The sequence below is a fragment of the Parasteatoda tepidariorum genome, chromosome 11 (genome assembly GCF_982258835.1).
Source record: "Parasteatoda tepidariorum strain Cologne lab strain chromosome 11, Ptep-v5.0, whole genome shotgun sequence".
Taxonomy (NCBI): Eukaryota; Metazoa; Arthropoda; class Arachnida; order Araneae; family Theridiidae; genus Parasteatoda; species Parasteatoda tepidariorum.
In genome coordinates, this window is record NC_141765.1 from 79,091,812 (window position 1) to 79,115,479 (window position 23,668).

A 23,668-nucleotide genomic window follows, 5' to 3' on the forward strand; every position below is an offset into this window, starting at 1 on the left:
CCAAAAACAATGCCAAAAAGGTTTTTTTTTACATGACGGTCAAAACCAGATAAAACCGTCAATTGTCAAATTTTTTCCCACCCTGCCTAATTAGGATATTTTTTTTAAAAGTATTTAAAAATATTATTTGAGGGCTTGAAAAGTGCTTAAAAGGTGCTTATTTTTTGTTGAATAATTTGGCTACGCACCCTGTTCAAAATATAAAAAATTAAGCATTTTTTACAAACCCAAATAAAAAAAAGCATCGTTAAGGGCTTTTAAAAAACGTAAATCAAAAATAAGCACCTTTAAGCACTTTTTTAAAATGATGCGCACTCTGAATAAGTATAAAAATTAATATTAAGGACATAAACTGCTTATCTAGAAATAACAAACTAAAAAGTTAAAATCTGTTCTATTTCTGTAAATTTTTTGTCATAATTCACTGAACTCATACGCTAAAAATGTTAATGAACTATTATGTTTTTATAAAGTAAGTTTTATTGTTTCCTAGATGTATTTATAATTGGTGAATTATACAATTATTTTGTGATCCACACACAAAAAATAATTTTACATACTAAAGAATAATTTTAAAGGAGAAATGTTGACAAATAATGAAAAAAGCAACATATTTAACTATAAATTATTTTATATCTTTCATAAATAAGAAATTGCAAGAGAGCAAATGCTATTTAATCAATTATATATTTTTTTAAAAAATTACTACCAGTAAATAATACAAAATTGAAAGGATGTTAAGCACACATCTGACAGTAAATACCTTAATTTTTTTCAACAAAAATGGCCAATTTAGGACATTTATCATGTTAACTGAGCCAAGATAACACTGGGAAAAAGTATTTTTTCTAACAGTGTATAGATGTTTGAAAATAAAAAAAATTAGACTGTTACTTAATTATAGTCTTAACAAATGGGATCAATAGATAAGACTGTGAAAGAGTTTATAAAAAGAAATTTAGTGTTCTAACCAAAAGTAGTGTTAGTTGTGTTTTAGTGTTATTAAAAAAGCAACGCAAGAAAATAAGCTATTATTTCAGCAAAAAAATAAATGCTTTAAATATATTTATTCATTCTTAAAATAATTGTTCAATTATTTAAGTATTGTATTAATGAAATATTTTTGTAAAAAGTTGCCAATTTCTTACATGTGAAATATGCCCAGAAAATTTAATGTACTGAAATCCAATATTTTTCCTCATAACTTAATTGCTTAAGATAATCTTATGAAAAAAATTTAGTCTAATATTAATTTTATTCAAATAGAAAAGTATATTTCTTAAGTAGAGAGTCCATCGAACATATATATCTATAGAATTAGTTATTTTTCTTAAAATAGTAAACTTTTTTGAATGAAATTTCATTTTCTGCTTGTAATTTATTGTTGGTCCCTCAAAAGCGTTAAACTTCATTTACATGTTTGAGAAATTGAATGATCTAAACACATTCTAAAGTAAAACATTGCGTATTTCTGGAGAAATATGAAAAAAGGTATTAGCATGCATGCATACATACATGCATACGTACGTGCGTACAAACGTACATACAAACATAAGTACAAATATAAATACAAAAATACATACATACGTACAAACATACATACATGCAAACATGGCAAAATGCCTTAAACTGTTCTTGATTTATTTGTAAAAAAAACAAGTTAAAGCTCCTCCGAAATTTAAGGACGTTTTAATTATAAAAAATTTACCAAAATTTAAAGTTATGTGAAATTCTAAAAAAAATAAATAAATTAAGTATAAATTCTTGCAATTATATGTACTGAAATATTTGTTGGTTGAAAGTAAATAAGTTAATATTTTTTATTTAGAAAAAAAGAAGAAAAAAAAAAGTTTTTTTTCCTTCTTTAAAAAACACAAGAAAATTTTTAAATACGTGAGTTGAAAATAAAAAGAGATCACTTGTAAAATTTACTACGAATAAATTCTTAAAAATAGTTTATGAGTTTCTTCGAGTTGATCGTTTCTAAGAAGAGATATATACCATTAAAAAGCGAAACGATGTCATTTATTTCAAAACACACCAAGATGGTAATAAAAAGCCGTTTCAAGCCCTCAATAATAGGCGTTCATTCATTAAATTTATCAGACGTGAATAAGGAAAACAAAAGTGATTTGAAACTGAAAATGATAAATTGCTAACGATTAAAGTAAAAAAAAACTAAACTAGAAAACATCTTATAACATCCTTATACAATACCATAACAAAAACCATATTAAAAACTTCCTAAGTTTGAAACATTTAAACTCGTCCCTGGCCAAATTATTAGACGCACTATAAAATTCAATGTAAAATCTTAATTATCAAGTGATGCTTACAGCTTTATTGTTTTTACGCGACTGAAACCGGTTTCCACTAGTTTACATTGGTGTATCAATTGGAGAAATTAGACGATATATTATATAAATATAGAATATTTATTAGTATATTATAATAATTGAACCAAATTATTAGACGCACTCTAGTGTTTTAATAATTGCATGTTTTGCCCTAGTTTATATGCAATACTTTTATATTTAAACAAACATGTAATGGGTTTTAATTCGAGAGACTTTTTATATATATTTCCTTTTTTAATTTATTTTTAACGTATTGCATTACAATGTTAACATATTGATACACGAACATAAACAAATGTAAATCGATTTCAGCAGCGTAAAAACAATAAACATTAAACAATAAGGCCTGATAATTAAGATTTTACATGAAATTTTATAGTATGCTTAATAATTTGGCCAAGGACGGTATTTTAGCAAGAAATAGTATGTTCGATTAGTATAAGCAAAACTATGATTTGAAGAATGTTAAAGAAGATGCAAAGTAAATAAAAAATGTTACACTGTTTTCTTGTGTCCACCCGTATTAAAAAGAACTTGACACTTGACCTTCAAATCAGGATCTAAAACAAGGTGTAGAGCGGGATAGACTGCACTACTATGAGAAATTATAGCGTCTAAACTGAAAATAAAAATGGAATTTGTATGTTATTTTCCTATAAATCAATTTTTGTTTCATTTTTAAATACTAGACACATAACTCAAAATGCAAATTTAAGTTCAAATTGCGTGTTTAAGAAAAAGATACAGCTCAAAATACGCGCTTAATAAATTAGATATAGCTCAAAATGCTTGTTTCGGAAAATGAAGACAGCTCAAAATGCGTGTTTAAGAAAATAGACCTAATCGTGCATAGTTGGAAGATATGAAATAGCCGTTGCAGAATAAACAAACAAGAAATGGTCCCCTCTTACAAATATACAGTAGCGTGATTTGAAATAAGCCAGTTTATTACTTCCTGTGGCAATTTCATACCTTCCAACGAGTATTACCCATGATCATGCATAAGTTATTTATTTGTTTTTATTGTATGCATATTAAATTTCATTAAAATCGGTCTGCAAATTAACGTTTCGCGAATTTACTTCTTTTTAAAAAAACATTTTATGGTGTTCGAAGAGATGTGTACGCGTGACCTGACCTGATCCTGAGCTTCACCCCCTAATAATTGTGTTTAAGAAAACAATGAAAAGTAAGTTCGAAATTTAGATTTGGTGTCTCAGTTTTTCTCTTCTTCTTTAGTAATTGCTTAATTATTCATATTTTACCTTTATTTAATGTTCCTTCTTTCATACTAGGAATAACAGTTTTTTGTGATAATTTTCCATCAGTTTTCAAGATATTCTTTTATGCTTCTTTAGAGCACTGATTTCTTTTTAGTTTCTTCAAGAATAAAATCTTTTTTTTCCCCTTCTTTTTCCTCTCCACGTTCAATTTTTGTATTTTTGCTCCTTCCCTACTTTTTTTCCCTTCTGTTGCGGTCAGGGCTCTGTTTGGTCAAGTCACCCCTCGCCTACCTTTGAAGAGTCCCAGAGTATGTGTCCATCTCACCTCTATTTTTGAAAGCTACGAATCGCTGCTATGTTTTCGCATTTCTACATATTTTACCTTCATAAATCAAAACTCTTCCTTTCGAAAATATATCAGACATGATTTATTGAGCTGTGGTGGCACAGAGGATAGACCGGGTTCGAATCCCGGCGATGGCTGGCTGATTCGAGTTCCGCACCCGGCTCGCACCGACCACAGTGGTAGACGGATCATGGGTTAGAGTCCTCTTGCCATCAGGCTAACCGTGAGAGGTTTTCGTGGTTTTCTTCTCTATGTAACGCAAATGCGGGTTAGTTCCATTAAAAACTCCTCCAGGAAGGCAAATTTCTCCCGATACTTGATCCAGAAGTTTCCTTGTCTTCTGGATTGGGTTCAAAATTACAAGGCTACGGAGTTGAACATTGGTAGCCGTAAACCCAAAACTGGGTCGGTTGTTCAACGACAGTTATAAAAAAAATAAAAAGATATGATATGATGAAAATATAAAATAAAAAGTTATTAATATGTGAAAGCTGTTCCTGTCGTGGATATAAATAATTTTTCCTGTAACAAATCGATGAACTGCCAGTTAAATAAACCTGTTCAACTCACTAAATCTACCATTTGTCGTCCATTTCATTTGATAGAATATTTTCTAGCAGTGGCTCACCCAGAAAAATCAATCTAGAGGGGGTAATCCTTCCAGAAAGAGGATCATTCTAGGAGGGGGGGAGGAATCATTCCAGAAAATCATTCTAATCTATAGGTTTAAAATTGATAATCTTAGTTTTCAGGAATGTTGAACACTGAATTATTTTAAATAATATAGTATTAAATAAAAAAAAGAACACAATTAAGAAATTGATTATTATTTTACATTGTTAAAGCACAAAAAATAAAAAAGAAGAAAAAATTTCATCCTTTTATCTTTCAGTCTTATGTTCATTTATCTAGGTCTTTATACCAGGTGATTCAGATCATCCTCTTCAAAAAATGTTCTTTTAATGAATGAAGAGTGTGCAGAAAAAAACTCTGAGCAACTTTTGATCTTAATGATCGGATTATCAAGTACTAGGACTCAAAGGAGTAACTTCAAATACGCAAATTAATCTGTACTCACGATATTTTAAGTTACCAAATCAGGTACAAAAACTTTCTTTCTACCTCGTGACAGAATCGCATTGTCGCACAACGTTACAGAGAGATTTTCTTTTGAAAAGTAAAAAATTTTACTTTTCTCCAAATGTTATACGTAATATTTGAATCACACATTTAAATAATCACTTTTTGACGCCCTCAATTTACGCCCATAGTATCGTAAATCGATGTAATGTTTCGATTGTATTTTCGGCAGTTATTGATATTGATTTTCGCGTGTTTTTTTCTTCTTCTTTTTTTTTTTTTAAATATCCCGATATATTTCAAAGAGTATGGAAAATTGGGATCGTGCATTTGAGTATTTACTTTTTAAGACAACAATTCCTTCGAATTTTCGGCAGTTAATGCTTTTGATTTCTCTAAACTTTTTAAATCCGATATTATTTATTACAACAACCTATTCTCGAAACGAAACACGCATTTTTTTATTGTGATGATTATTTACAAAATGGGGAATAATTTCTGTGCCTCCCCCCCCAATAAAATGCAAGAATACCACCCATAATATTAGAATCAAAAATTATTACACGTTCAACTAGAAAAAATTATATATAGTTTTTTTTTGTAAACATACCACTTTTGCTATTTTAAAAGAGTAACATATATGATTGTTAAAAGTATTTTGCAGAAAGATATTGGTGCTAGAGAGTTTTGTCGCAGATAGCTCGAAAACAGGGTAATAACTTTTTCTTTGCACAGCTCCGGATTGCTCAAAATATATGGGAAATATAGTACTGATAATTTGATTAGGAAATTGGATCCCTTAAGGGCAATTTTACTTTATGCGTAATTCGCTATATTTCGAGATAAGCAAATTGACAAATGTTTGCACATAAAACTCACTTATCCAAAGATAATTCCTATCAGAAAATAATTCTTAATAATATTTTATTTAATAATAGTCGAAAATTTTTTGAATATTAGGGTATGCAATTTTTTAAAAGAATGCAATTTAAAATGGCAAATTGCAAAATTTGAGCGAAATCGGTCGAATAATTCCAGAGAAATTGAATTTTAAGAAGTTCAATATTTAAAAATAATTAGCATATTTACTCCTTAAACCTTCACGATTTACCTTCACCTCTTAAACGATCACCTTGTATAGTCCTAGAACGTAAAAATCCGATCATTAAATCGAACCGGTTTTTTTTTTAAAAATTTTTAATGTTTATTTTTATTTATTTATTTAGCTTTATTTTGCGCCAATCCTGTGCCTGTTCAATTACACCAAAGAAGTCATATCCTCTTCTCTACAATGGTATTTTCAAAATAAGAGGAGAAATAAAAGGGTTTCAAAGAAAAGAAGCTGTTTTGATAATATGCACTGTTTGAAGATTAATTACTCAATAAGAAATAATACTTTACTTTTGTTCTCGAATTAGTTTAAAGGTCATGATTTTTTTTTGTATCGATAAATTTCAGATAATCGAATTAATAATAAAGAAAAATACCTTGCTTGTGGGAGAGGGAGGTTAACCCTATCCTGGGTGATCAACTGTTTTTCAGCTTCCAAGGGAGGTGCCAACACGACGAGGTGAGTATAGTTTGTCTACGGTAAGAACTCCCCCCGCCAAAAAATCTGCTATGGAAACATTACTAGTGGGAGGATAGCTTCTCTTGGTGAAAAGGATTTCCTTTCTCTCGCCGATCCGAGCCTGTCCTAAACAAGTAAACTCAGTCACCAAACGAATGGCTTCGAACTTTCCCATACTCTTCACCTTGGGCTCTGTTGTGCACACTTTAGACAAACTATAATCATCAATTTTCTTCCTAAAATACCTTGTCCTTATTTTGCTATCCGTATTCTTTCACATGATTTCTTTTTTGTTGCTTTTATTACAATATATTGAGCGGTGAGTTATTTACAGGTATAATATTAAAAAAAATGGTTACTGATTAAAATTAACTCGCCTTTTTTGCTTTAGCTTCAGATATTAATCGATAATCAGTGGTCGGAAAAACTATATTGTTACCAAATGTCGTTCACTACAACTACTTTTTTTTAAATGTAGTGACTACAAACTACTTTGGAATTGTAGTAACTACTTTAAGGAGACAAACTTATATAAAATGTAAGGGAATAATTAAGACATATTTATTCATGTTTACATGAGCCAGTTTGTTATTGCAGAAATTTTTATTTCCCCTGAAAAATGTCGAAAATACGTTCCCTTCTTTTTAAATAACATCAATGTGTATGTGAAAAAGTGTTTAAATTAAATGTCTATTTTTCGTAATGTCTAGTTTAAATATTAGTTATAGATGATTCTAAATAGGGGAGAGTCGGGTAGCCCCGCCCACTTAAGGAGTATTGCTTATATTTTTGTATAATATTGAGTAATAATCAATATTTTTGTATGTTCCCATTGTTTTATCATCTAATTAAATAATGCAAAAAGAATAAACCAAAAAAAGAATAGTTTAACTTAAAAAAATAGATCATCATAGATAATAAATACATAAAAAATAATCAACATAGATAATAAATCAACATATTTTCAAAACTATTGTTTACCATGTTACCAGCTGCATAAATACTTTGAAAAGAATCTTTTTTTAATATAACAATTAATGTCCGATGGACTTGAAAAAATATTCTATACATATGAAATTGACAGTGGACGGGGGTACCCGACACTCCCCTATGTAATTCCTGTTAATGCTCAGCTACAGCCATCCATTGACGGACCCTCGAAGATTTGTGTCCATCAAATTCGAATAATTAGTTGCATTAGAGCCGTGTTTCTTTGCTACAAACTACTGTTTTTTTGTATAGCACTACACGACTTTTTTTAGAAAGTAGATCACTACACTATAAAGAATACTATAAAGTTAGAACAGAAAAAGATATCGTCTCCCTACTCTATGTCTTTGAAGTTGAAATTTTCCTTTTTAAACTTGGCGTATCAATGACGAGCAGTTCTTTTAGCTATAGCACCCCGTCCATACATAGCACAAATGTCAGGAGCAGCTACTTTTGCGGTTATAGACCCTTGATTAAAAATAAAAAGAAAAGTGTCAAAAATGATTTCTTTTTCTCCTTTTGACATTCTATTTTAATGCACTGAAAATTTAAATAAATTAACTGAAAAATAACAACAAGAAAAAATAAAATTAAGAAAGACGTAGATTCCGGTAGTACTCTTTCGAATGATCTAACTCATTATGCCAAAAACATATATTAACGTTGTTAAAATATAAGAAAACGGCGGGAATTAATTTCCAAACCATCACATATTATTATAAAACAAAAATAAACACATACTTTTTTACATCTATGGCTTTTAGGAAATCTTTAAATACTTGAGTTTTTTCTTCAACGGTATGACGAAAAAGTTCTTTTTTATGTTTTCCGGGTAAATAAAGAGAAGCTGTAAAAATAACAATAATAAAAAAATTCACAATCCAAATATTTTTATTTATAGATAGCAACTAATAGATACACGTTTAAGTGATGACAAAATGTTAATTATATTTAATATATTTGGTTATTTAAATATCACTAAGAATTTAATTATTGTGTAGAACATTGTGCAATTAGCACAACTCTTACAGTGTCAACTTTTAGGCATAATTTGTGATGATATAATTCATTGTTTTGTAGAAATTACTCCGCAAGAACCTCGTTTCAGGTCTCGGAATTGTTGGGAGGATGGTTGGAAATTGTGGCAGTATTATTAAAAATATAGGGTCATCAAAACATTAAGAAAGTTATTCAAATAATAGTATTACCAAAATGTTTTTACTTCATTTCAGCATTAATTCTGGCAAAAAACGAAATTTGTTTTTGACAATTTAGGTCAACTTTCACAATAGATCAAGTAAGCAATTTTGAAACAATGTATACTCATTTTATTTGAAATTTACTGATTTTCAACTTCTGTAAGCTTTGTTTTAGCTTCTTTCTGTAGCTAAAACAAAGAAACATTTGCCGGCAGTCCGAATTGAAACCCCTGACCTATAAGTAAAATACAAATTTTTTTTTAAACCTATCAATCTGAGTAATGTCTTAAATTAATAACTGAAATGTTATCTAAAAAACATTTTAATAACGCGACTCTTATATTTATTATGCAATCAATTTTCTATTACTGATTTATAAAATAAACAGAAGCTAATATATAAAATTGAAGAATTTTAATCAAGGTATCTGAAATATTTATTATTTTGCTATGTCAAAAATAATACTTAATGCATTGAATAAAAATTTTCATAAAGCTATTATTATATGTACAGTGCACAAAAAATCAGAAGAAGAAGAAATCAATTTTTAAATATGGGACTTTTTTTGAAAATTTTAAAACTCAGAAACTATTCGCTCAATTTTGAAATTTGCCATAGAAAATTACATTCATAGAATTGATGCAAATTTTTTTAAAACTTTTTTGAAATCTTAATATAACTCAGAAACCATTTGCTAAATTTTCAATTTTGCTATAGAAAATTACATTCATAGAATGGATGTAAAATTTTTTATACTTTTTTGAAAATTTAATAACTTAGAAACTATTTGCAAAATTTTGAATTTTGCCATGGAAAATTAGAGTCATGAAATTGATGTAAAAATTGTTGTACTTCCCAATTAAAATTTTTTTAATATTTTTAAAATGAACAATAAGGAATAATCCAAATGATTTTTTGCAAGGATTGATCTTTGGATAAATGAATTTTATAATTGTGTGCAACAATTTCGTTTACATAGCGTATGATTCGCGATATATGGCGAAATACGCAAAAACTAACATTAAATTTATAACTCTCTCAACTGACCAAATTATTGGGAACATATTTATTTTGAGAACTCAAATCGGTCGGAAAAAATTATGTTTATTGAGAGCGATTTTGTGTCGTAACTTAAAATATCATCTGTACTAATTATGATGTCATTAAGATTGAGATAATCTGGTCATTAGTTATTGAAAATAGGATATACCTGGAAATGATGGTACGATAACTCTCACACCTTCATTACTAAGATCATTAATAAGATGATTGAAGACACTATAATTGCCTGGAATTCCATGGATACATAATACAGTTTTAGGTGGTTTTTCAAAAGCAGTCTTATTTACTCCTGTGTCAATGTAATCTATTTTAGCAAAAACTCCACTTTCAGGAATTTTATAAAACGTCCCATCTTTTTTCCATTCATTGTAGATATTTTCACACGTATAAATAGTGACTGTTTTTTCAGGAAAATTCACTTCAACTTTTCGTTTGGAGAGATCTTTTTCTGAAGATCCATTGTTTGAACCAACATATCTTAATACTGAACTTCTCAACAATGATTGTTGTTGTTGACCAATAATACTTTTTAATGATTTTGTAAGTACATGGCAGAATGGTTTTTCCAACATTTTCGAACCTGAAAAAGAAGTATCATTAGATAAGGCAAAACACATTATATGAAAACAGTTTAAAACAAAGTGTTTAGAATTAATAAATAAATAAGATACTTGTGATATACTTTATAACTTATATAGATACTAGTGATATACTATATATAGTAAAGAGCTAATTTTGAATTAGATTTATATTATGCATTCACTGCTTATGCAATATACATTTTTGTTAAAATAGTGATATACTTTAATAGAAAAAATAGTGATAAACAGTGATATACTCTTAAAAAATAGCGATAGACTTTATAACTTCTCAGTAAAATATACTAGTAAATAAAGTACATCTCAAAAGTGGGAGCGTTAAAAACAGCTAATTCTGAATTCGATTTATATTTATGCATTCACTGCTTATGCAATATACATTTTTATTAAAATAAAACTAAGCCATTCATTATTAAATTATTATTAAATTTAAGGACATCAGATTATCTTAAAAAACAAATTTATACGAGTACGTTACATTCATTGGTCAATGAAAATTTCATGTGGAAGAAAATTGCACTGTGTAACGTAAATATGTCATAAAAATATAAAAAAATACTTAAATATTTGAAAAGTTATTTTAAAGACGGTTAAATAAGTTTAAAGCAAAATAACAGCACGGTTTCGTACGTTATATTTTCTGATATGCATCAAAACACTAAACTGTTTCTTCTAAAAGTCATTTACACAGGAATATATAAATTGCAAGGAGTAACCAAGTAACCGTCCTATTTTAACTTTATGCTCTTATTTTTATTTGTAAACATCTGTAAAAAATTTTTATTTCTTGCTGTTTCACAGGCTCAGTTAACATCATGACGGTTAAAGAAAAACCTTATTGCATTTTAAAAATTAATCATATTAAAAACACCACCCATGTTGACAGTATTCATTCAAGCTCTTAAATATCTCGATATATATTCCACTTCTAAAAATAATGGTTCAGTTAATCTTTTAATAACCGTATGAAATGTTTTCCATTGTGAGGCTGTTTTTTGAGGTCACCAGGAAATAAAAACTGGCCTACTTTCTAGAACTATGAGAAACGCAAACAATTTTATTAAAGTTTTGTTATATTATTTTAATATAATATAAACTTGATATTTTATAATTTTCTCTGGGGACAAATATTGAAGTGGTTTGCACTTATGCTGGTTTGAAGTTGAATAAGTGTTTTAAAACTCTAAAAAGTACAAGAAAACTAGCATAAACTGACTTTTCTATTATTAATATTCTCTCATCTCGTTCATATTATTAATAATCTCTCTCTCAGACATATTAAACGAATTCTATATTGAATCTATTGAATATAATCCACAATCAATTAAAACCTTTCCTCGAAAGACAGTGATAATATTGATTTAATTAACGAAGAAAATGTATGGATGTGTTTTTAGTAGAAATTGAGTAGTCACATTATCTATAAATATTTTTAGAAACATATTAAAATACAAAGTGAAATAAGTATTTTTTCTCCGGCCGGTACTTAAATAAATCTATTCATACATATCACAAATAATGGGGGAGGGGGGAATCACTTTTCACAAAAAAGAGAATTATTTTAGAGCTTTCTTATACGTGTCAATAAAGCTTTCCAGGGACCAGCAATAAATGACGAACGAAAAGACCTGTTTTTAAACATCCAAAAAATATAGAAATAAGCTTTGTATCAATTACTTTTGTTATCATATGTAATAAAATAGTAATGTTATTAAATAGTAATGTAATAAATAAAGTAATCTTTTCATACTGCAACAAATTCGAAAATTATTTAAGGATTTTTTATCATAATTTCGTTCTTAGTCGTAATTTGTAACTTATGAAAAAAGTTTGATTTGACCATCATGAAAATGCAAAAAGTTTTTTACCAATTTTCCAAGTAGCTTTTGCACTTTTTAAAAGAACGTTCCGAATTATAAGGAGTTTTCCACAATATTAATTTTGTGTCATAAAACAAACTTTAACAACGAATGATAATCTTCACAGATTACGTGAAAAACAAATTGCGATGTTATAAAAAAAAAATGCAAAATAAAACAAACTTTTGTAAAGTATGATCCTTTATAATGCCTGTAAAAGTTTTAATATACCTTGTTAAATAGTAGAGAATTAAATTTGTGGAAAATCCCTTACCATTCAGAGAATTCTTTTAACATTTACAAGAACATTTACATTTTCAAGATTGGACTTCTTTCGAACTTATATATACAAGATACGCAGTATACAAGAGCTAATTTAAATGCTCATAATTTTTAACGAATTTCTTTTAAATTTTAAAATAATATTCTTGTTAGTAATTAAAAATTGTTCCAAAACTTTTGTTTCATTTTATTAAATATTTTTAAAATTATAAAAAGAAAACGTAAGGTAAAAAAATTAGCTTTTATATTAATATTCAAGCTAGGTTTACAAAAATTTATGCCGCTGATGCATATAATACGTATATGAAGATATCAATACAAGTTACAAATTTATTTTCAAACATAAGGTGTTTTTTTAAACACCCCTTTTCGTCCTTAATTTATTCTCTCACATTTTCGAAAGCTTTAAATTTCATTAACACGTATTACAAATTCCATGACATAAACAGCTCTATAGTTGTAAAATAATTATGTTAGTATTTGTTGAGAAATTTGAAAAAGTGCTAAAAATTCTGAGGGTCTCTTTCAGTGTTGTACAATGTGCAAAAAAAAAAAAAAAAAAAAAAAAAAAAAAAAATAGTGCGTGGAGTCCCTCCGCGCGGGAGAAGGGAAACTTCGTAAAGTGGAAATGAAAATAGGATGGGGTAGAAATTGATTTTTAGTGAAATCATATTGTTTCTTTAAGACAAACTTTATTAACATTGCTTACAATTCACAATTGATCGCATCTTTTAATTATCATTTTCGAGTGGAGAAATATCCAAATCTATAACATTTACAATAGGATTATGATAACTAAAGTAAGATACGAAATGTTTGAGTTCCATTTTTTCAATATTTCTTGCAAAAACTGCATCAATGGTAGTTCTCCCTGTTGGATCATTCCTACCATTTATCATTTACAATCCAAATTCGTCTTTAAGGAAGATAAATAATGTTTCACCTTCAGGTAACGAGAAATTCACATTAAAATCTCCTACAAGGATCACAGGCCGCTCACAATAATCAATTTTTTAACCAGTAACGTCTGCCAGAGCTAGGGAACCTGCAGTGGATAGTCGTGGCAATAAAGATTTTGCAATAAATAATTTAATATCCCTCATGGCTGCATTTGGTGAAATATAAATGGCAATTAGAAAAGAGAGAACCTAACAATCAATTGATATTCACAGGAGACGTACCTTAACATAACCTTAAATCCGTCGCATTGTCCGTTGGATTGTTTTCACTCATTTTTAACAATTGTTATCTACTAAATTTGAAAATAAAAAATACTACCCTATTAAATTATGTGTGTATCAAATCAAACTAAAATATTTATAGAAAAACAATACTTTTATGACTTTTATTATTTTTATTCTAGTGAGAACCAAAACAATATGGAAATGAATGAGGGAAAACTGGATCCTACCACACGATTTCCCGGCCAATAAAAATGCAGCGTTAAACGTTTAACGCAACCTTGTTGGAAGTCGCATAAGAAGCGTCACTTCAATAAAGGTTCATTGTATGTCTTGCCAAAACTTCAGCTGTCAAGATAAGGGTAATTACTTTCTGGTGTGTTAGTGGGTATCCCATTGCCCCCCCTCCCCCTAGAATGAGCTTGGCTTAATATTCTCTTGTCCTGATATAGCTATTTTCTCTTGGTTCTTACTTGAGAAAGAGGTTGCTATATAGCCTGGTATGAAGAAAGATTTTTCTCTCAGCAAGAGTGAGATCGAAGTCTTAGCTATCAGAGGGAAAATTTTCTAAGAATAAGAGAAGCGAAAGGGATTTACCTTGACTAACCACCATTTCATGAATAGCTTGTCTAACTAATTGAGACGGATTTATGTAGTGTTTCTGCAATTTTAAATAAACTATAGAGTTAAATAAAATGTCAATTATCTGAACATTTTTCTAAACATTGGAAATATTTAACAATCATATGAAAGAAAGTCTTTGAAATTTTTGAGAATTTTTTTAATTGTAGCTCAACTTTAATTTTTCATTGAGTACAATTATTACATCAATTAAATTTAACGAAATTGATCAATATGTTATTATTATGATTAATAATTTTAAACTATATAGTTTATCATCTGTATCAATGAGGTTTGAAAATGAAACAGGTATAAGAATATAACATAATATGGTAATTGCACCGTAAAAACATAAATTGAAATTATAATTTTTTTCTTCAGGATTTTATGTGATTGAAACTATTTCTATGTACTGATCTTTAAGCCGTGATACAGACTTAACTGAGAAATCATTCAATAGTATTAACAAAATATTTTCACTGCAATTTTATTTTTTATTAAGCACGAAATTGTTAAATGCGGTTTTATAATTAACTCACTTTTTTTTAAAACTTTTTCCTAAATCTTGATCCTGAAGCTTTCCTTTTTAAAAATTTATTTTTCACTAATAAATTTTTCGAAAATTTATTAGCTTCCAGAAAAATGCACTTAAAGCATAAAATAAGTTAAATATAGTTGTTTGTCATACGAAATGATGGAATGTAAATGAATTTGCTCAAAAAATTTTTAAATTTTTATAAATTTATATTATATACAAAAAAAAAATATCCTTATTTCACACATAGAGTATTCCATAAACAACGCCGTACACATTTTTTCAATTCTTTAAAAGTAAAGTTGAACTATTAGTCATATTAGATGTCACAAAATAGCATTAAAGCGAGGAAAAATATTTTAAAAACTGGACCAATAATTGATGAGGAAGGATACATTGAAAAAAGTTTGAATAGCAGAATTAAGAAAAAGTAGTTTAAAGCCAACTAAAATTATTTCTCAAGAAATACTTTTTTGGTGTTTAGGTCATGGAATTTCTCATACTTATAAAAAGTTTTAAAGCTTTCAAAGATTTAAGAGACCGGCAATGAATTACGAACGAAAACTAGTATTTTTGAACACCCAATGCCAGAAAATAAAGCAATCAACTTGAATGATAGATTTAAAAAATATATTGATGGATTGATAGATGAAATAAAAGGCTGATTACTTTGGCTGTTATTTGTAAACTCTTACATGCTTATGGAACATTTTTACAAAATACAAATTTTTTTTGTCTTGCATCTTTTTGGCTATAACTTTGCAAATAATCAACAAAATTTTCAAATATTTAGTGAAACAATTAAACCAACTTAGTGAAAAGTAGTTATACTGTAACACTAAAATATATGATTACAGAAAGGACGCATAAGAATCAATAAATTTATAATAATGATACAACAAGAATCATAAATGTACAATATTTCTTCAATCATTAGTTTGTTAATCAAGCATATACACATGGCACAGGCAGAGCGTTAATATGAATTCGAACAAAGTGAATAGAAGTTAATTATAAGATTATTTTATATAAATGTAAACTTTATCAGAATATGAATAAATTTATTATACAGCTAAAATATGTAAGAATTTTAGAACACTTTTATATGAGTAGCATGTTAAAGCAATCCGATATGAAGATAGAAATTATTCTCGAAAAAGTCAAATGTTTTACTTTGCAAACTATTGTGTTCTTATTTTCCAGATTGGGCATTATTTCCAAATTTATTTTGAGGAGTAGATATCCAAAACCCGTCAAAAAAAGGTATGTTTATTCAGAGAAAGTACATTTTAAATATTTGATTTCGTAACTTATTAACTCATCTTTAATCAGCATATTTATGATGATTTAGTTTTTGTATGTGAAAATCCGATCATCAGATCGAAAGTAATTCAGAGTGTTCCTTTTCTTGCGCACAGTAGTTCGTCTCTGAATTTTCTCTATAAGTTTATTCATTGAGCTAAAAACATGATAAGAAATTCTAATTTTACGTAGTGATAATTTATTTGTAGCAAAAATGGAAATCTCTGGCTAGTTATTTGACACATACATTAAGATTTTTAATTTTTATCATTTAAAATATAAAGTTAGCAAAAAATTCTTTTTATTACTCATTCCCAAATAAAATATGATGAACCGTGGTGACTCAGGGGATAGAGCGTTCGCCTTACAATGAAGTTAACCGGGTTCGAATCCCAGTGATGGCTGGTCGATAAGAATTCTGCATCCGGCTCTCACCGATCACCGTGCTGACGTAAAATAGCCTCAGTGGTAGACGGATCATGGGCTAGAGTTCCCTTTCCGTTGGGATGACCATGGGAGGTTTCCGTGGTTTCCCTCCCCATGTAACGCAAAAGCTGGCTAGTTCATTCAAAAAGTCCTCCATGAAAGCGAAATTTCTCCCAACCCATGATCCAGGAGTTTTCTTGTCTTCTGGATTGGGTTCAAAATTACAAAGCCACGGAGTTGAACATTGGCAGTAGTAAACCCAAAATTGGGTCGGCTGTTTAATAACGGCTATAAAATAAAATATTATGTGACTATTAACAAATATTGAAAGATTCCAAAAGAGTGCTGAAAAATTTTACTGGCAATCTGTAATACAATAAATCAGTTCAAATCATTCTACCGAATAGTCATCTACTTTTTTTTTCTTCATGAAATCTATTTATCTATGAACTTAAACGAAATATGCCAAATACCGATATCTCAAATATATATTACCCAAAACTTCAGTTACTAAATTCTTCAATATTATACAAGCCGATTTGCTGAACGCCGCTCCGGTTCATTCAAACGGAATTCTTTTTTTTACTAATATTAAACAATATACAGTCAAAGCCCGGGTTAACGAACCCCTATTAACAACGATTTAATGAATTTTATGAAGTAAACAATGAATAGCGACGTCTATGATCTCCAGTGTTACTTTTTCTGATGCTTTGGAAAGGAGTATTTTCATCTCTACGTCACCTTCAGAAAGATAAGTAAGAATCCTGAATAAGAAGATTTATTTTGTGTATTTGCTTATTACAGATATTCCATAAAATTAGGCAATTTATATTTTACCCTCCATTTAGCGAATAATATTTTTGGTCCCTTTCATTTCGTTAAATCGGGCTCCAATTGTGTTAGACACTAGTATGTTTTATATTTCTTTGTGGGAATTTATTATGTGCTTACCATTACGTGATCTTTGTTAATTTTCTTGTAAATAGCAATAATGATTAGGAAAAATTACAGCTCCCTTAGTGACTTGCCCAGGCTGAGCTTGAAAGTCAATTATTAGTGTGGATCTATCCACCCTTCAAACAGGCCTCGTTCAAAATAATTTTTCGTAAATTTTACTTCATTTATTATTTGCGGAAATCACAAAACAAATACATTTCATATAATCCTAAATTATTTGATAAATTTGCTCACATAAATAAATATAATATGATAAATGTAACTGTAGTTATAATAACAGAACCTCAAAAATTACTTTTTGTTATCTAGTGTGTTACTTAATAATATTTAATATGCCTATTGAGTTGATATGTAACATAAAATTCTAGTAAATCTCTAATTCCATTGGAAACAAATCTAATATTTAAAATTTATTTCATTTATATATATATATATATATAGCACAATAAAGACAAAAAGGATAAAAAAAAGAGAGAAAAACAAAGAAAATCAATAAGTTTTATTAACTGCGCATAAGCTGTATATAGAACTCATAAAATAAGTTAAAATGCTGAAAAAGTATGAAAAATAATTAAGAGTAATAACAGGAGAGGAAGAAAAATTATTAAAATAAAATTATTTTTAAAAATATTTAAATAATAAATAAATAAATTTTTTTAAAAATAATTTTATTTTAATAATTTATATATATATATAGCCATGAAATTGCAGTATAATATGCAAGTAATTTAGTAGAAAGATTATTTGTATGCAAATTTTAGAAATAAAACGTCGTAGGTGATGTAAGTGTACGTAAACCTTGTGGATCGGCGCGCGCAGGTCAAAGCTGTGATAAAAGGAAGAAGACCACCGTAGTTAAAGACATTCGCTGCAAGTGCAAGTGATTTGTTTTGTGAAACATGTCTTCAAGAAATCATTTAGACGACTTTACTCGAGGAAGAATGATTGGGAAGCTTGAGGAGAGGCGTAGTGTGACCAGTGTCGCCGAAGAGTTCGGGATCAACAAAAGTGTTGTTTCTCGTGCTTGGAATGCCTTTAAAACTACTGGTACAGCTGTTCGGAAGGTTGGTAGTGGCCGTCCAAGGAAAACAACACCAAGAGATGACCGTTACATTGTCCTCCAGGCGAAAAGAAACCGTTTTCATTCAGCGAGAGCCATATCTCAGCAACTGTGCACAGCCACAGGACGACAAGTATCAAGATTTACAGTGGCCTCCACAAAGGTGGCTTATTTGCTAGACGTCCTGAATGCTGTATACCTTTAAAAGTTAGCCATCGGCAGCACCGTTTCACCTCTCATCTGTGAAGAGGACGCGACCATCAATGGAGTCGCGTCCTCTTCACAAATGAGAGTCGTTTTAGTGCTACAAGCGATTCTCAACGTCAGTTGATCTGGAGAGAGGTTGGAGCTCGATTGGACCAGACTTCATTTTTATGGATGGCAATGCCCGGCCACACCGTACTGCTAATGTTCAAGAGCTACTGGAAAGTGAAGATATCACACGAATGGATTGGCCAGCTTACTCTCCAGATCTAAATCCCATAGAGCATGCGTGGGATGCATTAGGGAGACGTCTTGCGACACGACAGTATCCTCCTGGTAGCACCCATCAGCTGAAAGATGCGTTAAAGGAGGAATGGAGACGTTTACCCCAAGAACTCCTGGATAATCTGGTGCTTAGCATGGAGAGACGATGCCAAGCAACAATTGCAGTAAGGGGAGGGCATATCCCATACTAGGGAACATCTGCCAGTTGTACTTACGCTTCTTCAAGCAATCATATGTAACGCCACTATATGTCAAATAAAGCCTTTTTTTTTGTTCCATACCCTACTTAAAGCTTTATATTCATTTCTGCGGCATTATTCTTTTACCATCGTTTAAGTACAAAATAATGTACATCATATTCAAATTTATGTCAATCGGATGATTTCTTGTAGAGTTATGACAAAAAACGCACTTGTTGCTTAAGTTTTGCACACCAGTGTGTGTGTATATATATATATATTCCGTATTTCTTTTATTAGCTACACAATGACTTGTATCAAAAATTAAGTAGCTGAATAGAGTTAAGAAAAAAGAGGAAAACCTTTTAGTCCAATATGTCCCCTCCTCACTGCCATCTTGAATGACTGAAAGGTGACAACATCAAAGACATTCTTTTTTAGAGAAATGAGGTATTATTTTCATTACTTTTTTGGAGTTATATTCTCTGGAAAAATCAAAAATCTCGGAGGAGTGGAAAACACTCCCAACCCATGATTGTACCAATACAAGGGATCAAAACCTGGTTTGCCCCTTGGCCTCCCGTGTGACAGACGTACCCGGACTGTTCTATCAAGGCTTGCTAGCGGTCACATCAAGTGCCTTACTTTCAACGAGGGCAGGAAAATCTTCGTCACCTGCACCAAGAGCCAAATTCATCAGGCTTCTCCTGAGCACCTCTTGGGTTGCATGGGACTCTCTAAGGATGATCTCTATGGCAATCCTCTCCTAGTCTTCGACTTCCTTTCAGTCAGCGAACTCGTGGATCTTGTCTGACTCCGTCAGACAGAGAGGATAAGCAACAACAACATTATTTTCATCTTTTTTTTCGATGAATAAAATCAAACTCAATTTATAGAACTGATAGCTTCAATGTGCCGTTCTTTTTATAAGTGAAATAAGTCCACTTTTGGAAGAAAAAAAAGTGGTTAATAATAATTTTAGTCGCGATATCCTCTTAGTAGCTTTTTATATTAACAATCATGCATTCGGGGAACACGGTTTGTGGTTTAAGTAATCAAAAGAATTTTAGCTAAAAATGTTATCACAAAAACACTTTTTTTGAAAGTTGAATCAGTTCATTTCCAACTAAAGTTAAAACAACTTTCTGTTTACTTCCTCCAATACTTAGGCAACACTGTTTGAGAAAATACATTTACAAGGAAAGGACGGGAAATTTAATTTGCGATGAAATATGGGGAGTTCACTCTTTCAAATAATACAGCACACTCACCGGATAATTTGCTAAGTAAGAAAAATAAAATATCCCCTCTACTGTGAAGTGATAAGATACAACAGCTTTGATAACGTATTTTATTTACGTCGCACTAGAGCTGCACAATGGGCTACTAGCAAAGCCTCCTAGATAGGGCCTATCTAGGAGGCTTTGTTACTGGCGACGATCTGGGAAACATCTCTGATGATGATCCGAATACATGCCATCACAATTTTGATCCTCTGCTGAGGGGATGGCACATTCGCTTCGGTAGTCCGACGATCTATGCGCGAAGTCGAGCACTTTACGGTAGAACAGTTTAACGCGGACCAATACCGCACACCCTTGGTCCCTTCGTAGAGTGATCCAAGTGGTCCCCCATCCCAGTGATGCTTGACTTCGGTATTCTACTTAACGATCAGACCACTGCGAGACCTGTGACCGATATAGATTTAACTCTCGATATCTCGTACTTCTCAAAATCGTGTTATGTCAAATATTTTTCGAAATATAAAATTAATTTTTTCTGAAAAATCGCAAGGTAAGTAAACCAATTATTTTCTATTTAATGCATAATTAGTTTTGTCTAAAAAATAAAATTTTTATTATTGTATTTAGACTTACAGTCAACTATCATTACATACATATTTATTAGTAGTTATTTTTTTGTTTTATAACTCTACCTTTTAGAGTACTATCTTAGAATATATTTTTTTACTTTATCCAACATATTTAGTTCGGAACATGTTATCTCGAAATTTTTTTATCGTCCCTTCAACTTTGAGATACCGAGAGCCCTGATATACTGTAGTATACAAATTATGCTAAAAATTTTTCAATGAGTTTTTCTCGGAATCGACTGCGCTTTATTAGTGTGGTTGAATACCTTTACTGTTTACTACTAATATACAAAGTTTCATGCCAAAGTGAATTTCCGAACTTCACCTTGTTTGTGAATTTGCGACTTTGTATTTTGAACTAATTTTGTTTAGATTTAATTCGCATGTCTTACTGTTTGCTTTTTGTTTCCGTTCAATTGCAGAGTGCTTGTTATTCAAATAATATAATTGTTATCAAAGCAAATAACCAAAAATATTCAGCAAGATTACTATGTTTCTACAGTATAAAACAAACGAAAAGTACAGTAATATGATTAGTTTACTGCTTAACATAGCATTTACTTATCAAGAATATTTAATTGTTAACATTACTTAAACTAATTATTCGTGCTGTTACATGTCTAAATTTAATTAAAGTCGGACTTCTATTTAACGAACTTCCATTTTGCGATTTTTTTTCGAGGAACGAAGAGCATTGTGGAAATTTTTTCGTAAAATAACTTCCAAATAGCGATGTGAATTTTCTATTTAACGAACTTTTCTTTGAGATCCACTTTCCCTATTTCCCAAAATATTTCAGGACATTTGAAACTTGTTAACGTATTTTATGGGTGAAATGACCTTGAACTGACTTTCGAAGCCACTTGACTTTTAGAGTAAGCAGTAAAATCCCTTTCCCTTTTTTTTTTTTTTTTTTTCCATTTCAAACAGAAAATTCAATCATTAACGGATTTTATCAGTAGTAATTAAACTTAAGAATGCATGTGGTAATGTATGCTTAAAATTATTTTTATAATAAATGCAATGCAGCTATAATTTTATACATAAATTTAGCTTTTTTTAGTTAAATATGTATGTAGCGTGAGTGTAACACTGGATAATGTTTTTCTCTATTCTTGCTTTCCATGTAGTTCTTTTTTATTTTTATGGTTAAGATTTATAAAATAAATAGTCGATATTAATTTACAAGATAAAGGTGTATCAATTGCTATTTTAATTATGTCTAGTGTTTATGAATTTAAAACCTGTTGTGTTATTTAAGTATTTCAAAAGGTGATTTTCTATTTAACGAATTTTCCATAAAAGGAACTTATTATCGAGATTTAACAACTTCGTTAAATAGAAGTCAGACTGCATTATTTTTTACATTGAAAAATAGTTGGAAAAATAATTCAGTAAAGCCAATGTGTATACTTTTTGATGTTATTACTGAAAGTGATCATTTGGAGCAATCATTATAATTAATACTTTAATCATATTATAGTGTTCATAATATCACCAAAATTGATTCACCTTTGCCAATATTTTTAAATTCATTTAAACTCTAATCCTTAAAGATCTTGATACATGAAAAAGTAAACTTAAAGAATGACGGCTCATATAAAAATGTGTAAAGTATTAAATGTAGTATATAATTGTGCGTGAAGTGTATTTCAAAGAACAAACTTTTTAGTTATAAAACTCTTATTTCTTTATCGACTTCATTTTAAGCCATTTGATCAACTTAAAAACCATATCTTACAAAAGATAACAATCAGAAGATTGATCCAGTTATTGATATTCAGTACTAAAGCACAAATTTTAAACAGTTTCGACTTGCATACTACTTAGGAACTGGTCTAATAATTCAGTCTCGCTCGACCACCTTTCACAAATACTGTTACACGTTTATTAAGTGTGAAATGAATTTTGAAACTTCAATTCAAATGACCTAAAAAGTCTACTTCATACATGATTAATCATAAAAAAAAAATCAACACAAATTATTGGAAATCGAAATTAAAACGTAACTAATGGCGAGAAGAAAAATTGTCTTAAATGCGTACCTCTGCTTTATTTTAATCCAAAAAGGAAATTTGCTTCATTTTTTTAAGGATGATAATAGAATGAAATGAATCATTTTAAAACAAATGCCCAAAGAATGTTTTAAATTAACCATTCCTATTTTGAAACTACTATTAATTTATCATTTGCACCTAGCCTGCCATCTAAGTAAAATGGAGTTGAAAATGCGCTTCAACGATAGGAAAAGTAGAATAATGGCTTATTTTAAAACTATTATTACTTTGTCATTTGCACTCAATCTGCCATCTAAAAGTATCATGGAGTTGAAAATGTGCTTCAACGATGGGAAAAGTAGAATATAAGGCCTTCAATTGCAGGAACTTCATCGATATGATTAGATTAGGTTATTGTCGTTTTCATTCAAATATTAAAAATTTAGAAATTAGCATTAAAATTTCATGCATATGCAAA

At 29.6% G+C, this 23,668-nt stretch overlaps 1 protein-coding gene across 1 annotated transcript in view; it reads right to left on the minus strand.

Annotated features, from left to right (window-relative positions):
• LOC107436185 (uncharacterized) overlaps positions 1-23,668 on the minus strand; it is a 40,998-nt gene that overhangs the window by 11,816 nt on the left and 5,514 nt on the right. The window contains exons 2-4 of the mRNA XM_016047790.3: positions 9,976-10,407; positions 8,308-8,413; positions 2,857-2,976 (exon numbers count right to left, since the gene is read on the minus strand). Coding sequence (XP_015903276.1) covers positions 2,857-2,976; positions 8,308-8,413; positions 9,976-10,399 — 650 coding nt within the window. The 5' untranslated portion in view covers positions 10,400-10,407. The remainder of the gene's footprint in view (positions 1-2,856; positions 2,977-8,307; positions 8,414-9,975; positions 10,408-23,668) is intronic.